General features: G+C 35.9%; 1 protein-coding gene across 1 annotated transcript; it reads left to right on the plus strand.

Annotated features, from left to right (window-relative positions):
* The first annotated feature begins 1,312 nt into the window (after window positions 1–1,312).
* LOC126497586 (olfactory receptor 1030-like) lies at window positions 1,313–2,263 on the plus strand. Its single transcript, XM_050135694.1, has one exon. It carries the CDS (start codon window positions 1,325–1,327, stop codon window positions 2,261–2,263), a length of 939 nt encoding a protein of 312 aa, XP_049991651.1. The 5' UTR covers window positions 1,313–1,324.
* The last annotated feature ends 5,424 nt before the right edge of the window (window positions 2,264–7,687 follow it).

A 7,687-nucleotide genomic window follows, 5' to 3' on the forward strand; every position in this document is an offset into this window, starting at 1 on the left:
AAGATGTGTTGTCTAAACTATCTTTCTCACTTGGAAACGAAACTTGACACGAGCCAATTAGTCACGACTCTGTTGGAAAAACAAAGACCAATGGTTCGGACACTTTGAAAAGCTGAGCCGCAAGGAGCACTAGAGGGAGAGTGAATTTCAAGTGTGCCAGGCCTGGCATGCTCAGATGCACTTACACCATTCACAAATATTCAGATGTCATGGAATAAGTCTTGTAGGATATTGTATTATTTATTTTATCACCAAGAATTGTCCATAGCTATAATGTTCATTGCTCATGGAGTGTAGCCATACATATATTTTGAATACATGAAGTAGGTAATGCATTTTTTTGTTGTCCCATACCAAATATTTTCTATATGAGCAAAATGTACTGAGCAAGTGAGAACTTGAGCCGTGTATGAAGAGTTAAAAACATATTTCTTGGTAAATGTTTACTTGAGGTGTATGAGAGTGAGGGAAATTATAGCCTGAAAGACCACTATGCCAATGAAGAAGCACATGTGAGGAGATCTTGCTTTCATGAAGCTATATAGAACTTCATCTCTTGAAGCCCATTTAGCTGTGAGAAAAATAGAGAAGGCTCAGATTCATCCCCTCAAAAGGATTACATATAAGAACAAAAACATTTGCATCTGTATGTTCAAGGAAATAATAAAGAAATGTGATAAATACTTGTCAACCATAAGACACTTGAGATATGAAAAGATTTGCAAAAAAATCTTAGAACATCATTAAAACTATAGCTACATTTTCTATCATCCAACTACCACCTGTCTATATATAATCTATCTATGTATCTATCTAGTTCAATAGTTCTCCACATGTGTGTCATGAGCCCTTTGGGGGTCAAACAATCATTTTACAGGGGTTGCCTAAGAGCATCAGAAAACACAGATATCTATATTATAATTCATAACAGTAGAAAAATTACAGTTATAAAGAAGCAGTAAACATAATTTTATGTTGAGAGTCACTATTACATGGGGAACTGTATTAACGATTCATAGGATTAGGAAGATTGAGAACCAATGATCTAGCTATTATATATTGATCAATCTAACATCCATATACCTATTATCTTTCTACTGTATATTATTTGCCTTTCTGCTAACTGTCACAATTTCTCTATTAATTTAGATATTTATAACATCAGTCAAATGATTATTAGGCTTCTCTTTATGTTACCTATGTTAACAGTTTGAAAAACTGAAAAAAGTGCATCAGATAATGTGATTGACATAATGCATAATGAGGAAAATTCAATTACATTGTTATTTCATTCTTCAGGCCTTGTCTGATGTCAGTAAGAAAAATGTTAAAGAAAAACTATACAACAGTGACTGAGTTTATTTTGCTGGGACTGACTGATCAAGCAGAGTTGCAGCCTGTGCTCTTTGTTGTCTTCCTTATCATCTACCTCATCACCGTGGTTGGCAACGTGAGCATGATATTCTTAATCAGAAGTGACACTAAGCTTCACACCCCCATGTACTTCTTCCTCAGCCACCTCTCCTTTGTGGATCTCTGTTATGCCACCAATGTCACTCCTCAGATGTTGGTTCATTTTTTATCCAAGAGAAAAACCATTTCCTTTGCTGGCTGCTTCATACAGTTTCACTTTTTTATTGCCCTGGTGATCACGGATTACTATATGCTCACAGTGATGGCTTACGACCGCTACGTGGCGATCTGTAAGCCCTTGTTATACACTAGCAAAATGTCCAGAGGTGTCTGCCTCTCTCTTGTAGCTGCCCCGTACATTTATGGCTTTGCAAATGGTCTGGCACAGACAATCTTGATGCTTCGTTTGACTTTCTGTGGACCCAACGAAATCCATCACTTCTACTGTGCAGACCCTCCTCTCATGGTCCTTGCTTGCTCAGACACCTATGTGAAGGAAACGGCCATGTTTGTGGTGGCCGGATCCAACCTCACCTGCTCCCTCACCGTCATCCTCATCTCCTATGTCTTCATCTTTACAGCCATCCTGCGAATCCGCTCTGCAGAGGGGAGGCGCAAGGCCTTCTCCACTTGTGGATCCCATCTGGTGGCTGTCACCGTTTTCTATGGGACCTTGTTTTGTATGTATCTCAGGCCTCCTTCTGAGAAGTCTGTTGAGCAGGGGAAAGTTGTGGCTGTCTTTTATATTTTTGTAAGTCCGATGTTAAACCCCTTGATCTACAGCCTGAGAAACAAAGATGTGAAAAGAGCCATCAGGAAAGTTGTCAAGAAGGGAGTGCTCATGAAGTAAGTTGAGAGGTGTTCAAGCCCTTTGCTCTCTAAAACAATTCCTGAGTAACTTTCTGACACTAATTAATTTTAATTTCTGTCTCTCAGAAATGATATAAATTACAGTAGTGTATTCTGTTTTGTAAGGTAGTTGCTACAGACTATCCTGAATGAATAAAAAAGAATTCTAAAACTGGACTGGCAATACTGCCCTTGCTCTGTAAAGTAAATCTGTAACATGGTACATCTGTTATCAAAGGTAGAATTGCCTAATGCTGTAGCAGTAGCTTCCTTTATTCATAGGTGTGTGTGTGTTCTTCAAAGTATTTTCCAGAAAGTTGCCCACCACAGTAGGTCAATTCTTTCATTTTGAAATTTTAGATGTTAACTCATAAAATTTTCAGAGATATGGCTGAGATTATTACTGCAAGACAGAGCTTTCAAATAATTTTATTAATCTGATGTAATCTTTGTACATACGATCTTGATGGAAATGCCAAATTTCCCTTAGCAGGGCTTTGTATTCTTCTGTTATTGAGCATGCATCCCCACCAGTGTGCTTCTGCTCTTGAACCCTTTTGTTACCATTGCCTAGTGTTTGCAAATAAATAATAATTTAATTTAAATTAAATTAATTAAATTCTTAGCCATATTAATGTACAGTTATTTTGTGCATAAAACTCATTACATTTTAACAGTCACATTTGTGTGTCAATTTTGTTTTTTCTTGTGACATGTTCCCATCCTTTGCCTATTTTAATATTTTAGTGTTTATATTTTTCTATCCATTTAGAATTATCAATTATTAAACTATTTATCCTACCTATATATTTAAATACTTTTTTATATAAAGGCATAGGCTTTCCATTGTATATTTTGTCATATTGTTGAAATTTTCACATATATATTTAAGATTTCATTTCTTTGAGATCGATATTAATTTTTTATGTAAGTAGTTTTTTGCTTTCATTTGTGTTTGAGAACCAGGTTTATGTACTTCCTGTTCAGGCCAGAAAAGAATGAGGAATTACATGAACTGGGGCTCACAGCTGGCTACTAGGTGGGCAATGAGAACGGAACTCAGGTCCTCAGAAGAGTCAGTGCATTAACTTCTGAGTCATCTTTCCAGCCCAACATGTTGCTACTTTGCATGTACAAAAATCTCGTATTTCAACTTACTGTATTGTCTGTCCTTAGAGGATTGCAGTCCACATACAACTGAGGTGATATCCACCTGTAATGCTTAATTATTTTAAGATGGCATTTGTTTATTTTGAAACAAACTACTTTCAGCTCACTAGCAGACAAAAATATAATATAATATTTTCCCTTGTAAATTCAAGTCATTTCTATCAGATTTTCTTACGATGTCACAGTTATTTCTGGTATTTGAAATAGAAGTTCTCCCTTATTGGTTCTGCTTCTGTCCTCATTTCTGCAGCAAATACTTGAAAGTTTCTAGACCTCTGTATAACTACCTCAGTAGATAGCTGTTTGTATATTCATTGGTTAGTATGCCATGGTTTTGCTAGAATTCAGACTTCATAGAAGGAAATTGGTCATTTCTCTTTTGCAATTGTATTTTCACTAACATAGTTAGACTTACACATAGTAATTCATTTAGGTGCACTTTTCACTCCTACAGTCCCTGTACATATACCATATATTCACAGCTTGTGCCTCTGTTCTGAAGAAACAATTGTGTATTTGTGCTATCCTGTTGATATGAAACACTGCTGAGATACTTCACGCAATTATAAATATGTATCTCTGAAAAGGTGCCACTGATTTGGGTCTAAAATATATGAACTTCCGTACATTTTTGTGTGTTGTTAATGCTTTGACAAATTGTACTCCAGCCAATACCACTTGGTTTCTTCACATTGCATTCCTGCCTTTACAGAGGATTGTAGGACTTGATACTGGGTGTTAAATACGTGTTCTGTCATACCTATGTTATGTCCATACAAAGGGACAGAAAAGAAAATAATTCTCAAACAAGCAACATGGTCAAACACGAATTTGCCTATCATATTGCCAGTAATTTTAATATTTGAGTATCATATGACTCTCAATTGAGCAATTGAATCAAAACTGAGATGGAGGGTGATTCATTAATCTTTCTAACCTTAACACTGGCAAACCAGAAATACTTCAAACATTAACAAAATAGAAAATAGTTATTGTGGTTATTTTTATCCCATTGTATTGAATACCTAAGATGTTGTCACTCTGGTCTAGATTGGAGATACAGCACCAAGGTGATGTGGGATTCCCTTCTGTATGCTGTGAATATCATTGGTTAATAAAGGAACTGACTTTGGGCATATAGCAAAGCTATAGGGAAGCAGAGCTAGGTGGGGAAAAATAAACTGAATGCTTGCCGAAAGAAGAAAGAGTTTAGAGACGCCATGGAGCCACTGCTGGAGACAGACATGCTGAAACTTTGCTGGTAGGTCATGACCTCGTGCTGATGTACAGATTAATGGAGCTGGGTTAAGTTAAGACGTAAGAGTTAGCAAATAAGAAGCTAGAGCTAATGGGCCAAGCAGTGATTTAAATAATATGGTTTCTATGTGATTATTTTGGGGCTGAGTAGCCAGGAACCAACAAGAGGTCTCATTACAACACTAAAGCAAGGTTCTACTTTATTTTCTGAGCTTAAAAGAATCTCATGATGAATAAGAACAAATGTAATCTTAAAAGCTGACCTTAATGAAAATGAAGCAACAGAGGCTTATGACAGAAAAAAAAAATCCCCACCTTGAGGTCCTGGAGAAAGAACGGTGTTCCTGCTCCAAAGCCATTGAGAGCTGGAGCCAGAATAAACAACTTAAGCTGCTGCCTTCCACAAGACATGTTAAAGAAGGAGTTCTCATATGGAAAAGGAAACCTTATCATTCTCATGTTAAGACAAGAAGTTGATGAGAATGGTATATAGGTACTTTTCTTACCCTGCCTCTGACATTTCCCTGGTACCTCTTATTAGTCAAAGTCAGCTTTAGTTTAGTGAACACCAACTTAATTACATGTAAGTCTATAACTGCAGATTGGGAAAATAATTAGAAATATGACAATAAAAGAGAATACAAATGGAACAAAGAGGGAGTCTTCTCATCTGACTGGCTATATCTGAGAATACACGAGTAGTAATTGTTATTTCTATTAAAAAAGCCAGATGAGAGGTTCAAAATGGGTAAACAGCTAGTTCAAGGTAAGTTGACTGAACCTTCACCACTTTCTAAACTCCAAAATAGTCAATATTTCAAAGTGTTTTATATTTTAAAATATTTATTTTATTTATATAGTAATCTTTATTTTAATTAAAATATAATAAAGGTCAGGTGTGATAATGTATGCCTTAAACCCAGCCAGCACTCTAAGAAGAAGCAAGAAGATTTAAGTCTCTAGGCCAGTCTGGTTTACACAGGAAGCTTCAGGCTAACCAGAGCTATAGCCAAGGTTCTATATAAAGAACAAATAATAATAAATAAATAAATTTCTACTCTTTCTTTTCCTCTTTTCAACCCTCTCTGCCATATTACTCCTTTTCAAATTAATACTCTGATTTTTATTGTTGTTATATGCAAATATATAAACATAAATATACAAATGCAACCTGCTGAGTGGTTTTTATGTATATGATTTCAGGACTGACCACTTAGTATTAGATTAAAAAGTATGGGCTTCATCCTGGGGCCCCTATCAGCAGTATATAATTAGTATATACATATAAAGAAAAACAATTAAAAATGAGGATACTTAGCACAAACTAAATAAGAGTCCTTTGGTTCCCCATTCTTGGAAGATTTGTATCTCTGATGACGGTGGAGAGTGGGAAAAACTGCTCTCAATGGATTTAGGGATTTTGAACAGGAAGCTGGGGCTTTTTCATAATCCAAACTATTTTTTCTAAGTGGTAATTGAACCATAGGGAATTGGTTCTGTGAGAGCTTGTTCTTATAAACTACTCAGCGACTTTACATTGGTGCTGCCATTGCAAAGTCATTCTTTCACAGGTAGGAGCAGCGATCATCATTTCTCAATTTTAATATCTATAGGTATGCATTTTAACAGACAAAATAAGTGTTTACCTGAATTCTACTTTAATGACTTAGTAATATCACTACTTATGATCGTCTATATTTCTCAGAGCAGGTATTCATTTACCAATTATGACTTTTCTTTTGTATTTTAATACCCTATCCAAGCAAACTTGACTCTTAATTTGTAGAATAACAAAGGGCAATGAGCAAGAAGGCTATACGGAGTGCTACACAGCTTCTTTCTGTCCGTGGTATTGTCCTTGTCATGAGAGAATGGGGTAACAACCCTGCTATGTGTGGACCTATGGCATCAAAGGAGAGTGTAAGGGTTCCATGGTATAATGTCTTGGCGTTCTTTATGTCTGCAGTAATGCCTGCAGTATTATCTCAGGTAGGTTCATAACATGATCATTGTTTCATCATGCTACAAAAGAATATAGAATTTATGCTTTTTGAAACTTGTGTAGAATTTATGTTTTAGCATTGATTGAAACTTTCTATGAGTCTTAGACTGAGATAAAGATGTAGCAAATCATTATGGTCTGAGGAATTGTTTCTCAGCATATTTTCACTCTCCCCTACCATCCTAGCACGAAATTTTCAATGCCCCTCACAAGCACATGACACCAACCAATGTATGCACATGTACATCTACATACACAGGCCTATGTATATAATTTAATTCTCTCGTGTATGCCATATACATTTATGTATGAATATTTTGTGTACGTAAATATTTAATATTGACTTGTGCCTTCTCTCCCATCACAATTATTTTTCTGCATGAGCAAAAAAGCAGATACTAATTTTATTTTTTTTTTATAAACTAAGAGTTTTGTTGGTATGAGAGCTTTGTGAGGTAAGCTATTTGGGATGAGGAACTTCAGCTGAAGAATGAGGGATCAGCTTGGAAGATATCTTGGGATCAGAAGAGTAAGTACAGAGAGCTTATCCTTACATGGATAAGTGTCATGCTTCAGTTTAATCCCCCAGCTGATTTAGCTAGGGAAAATTATTTAAGTTTCAAAGGCTAACATTTGTAAAAGGAAATCTAAAAGTATATTTGGAGAAAAACATCATTTTAGGCAAAAATTGTTTTGGGGAGGAAAACCATGTTTAGGGAAAACAGAGAACATATGGAGAAAAATTGCGCACACACACAGAGTTCTATATGAATTTGATAGAGTTTTAAACATTAACCATACATCCCTAAGCTGCTTAATTTTAATTTGTTTTAGATTTGCTTATTTAATTTCATGTATATCAGTAGTCTGTCAGCAAGTGTGTATGTGCAGCATGTGTGTACCTTGTGACTGCAGACGTCAGAGGAGAGCAGTGTCGTCTGTGGTCCTGAAGTTCCAGATGGATACTGGGAACTGAATCCAATCTTCTACAAGAGC

The sequence above is a fragment of the Alexandromys fortis genome, unplaced genomic scaffold, assembly GCF_014885135.2.
Source record: "Alexandromys fortis isolate MF-2015 unplaced genomic scaffold, M_Fortis_MF-2015_v1.1 scaffold_23, whole genome shotgun sequence".
Classification (NCBI taxonomy): Eukaryota; Metazoa; Chordata; class Mammalia; order Rodentia; family Cricetidae; genus Alexandromys; species Alexandromys fortis.

Excerpts from the sequence above, each read along its gene's own strand:
- LOC126497586 (XM_050135694.1), top strand. The coding sequence starts at position 1,325 with ATGTTAAAGAAAAACTATACAACAGTGACTGAGTTTATTTTGCTGGGA.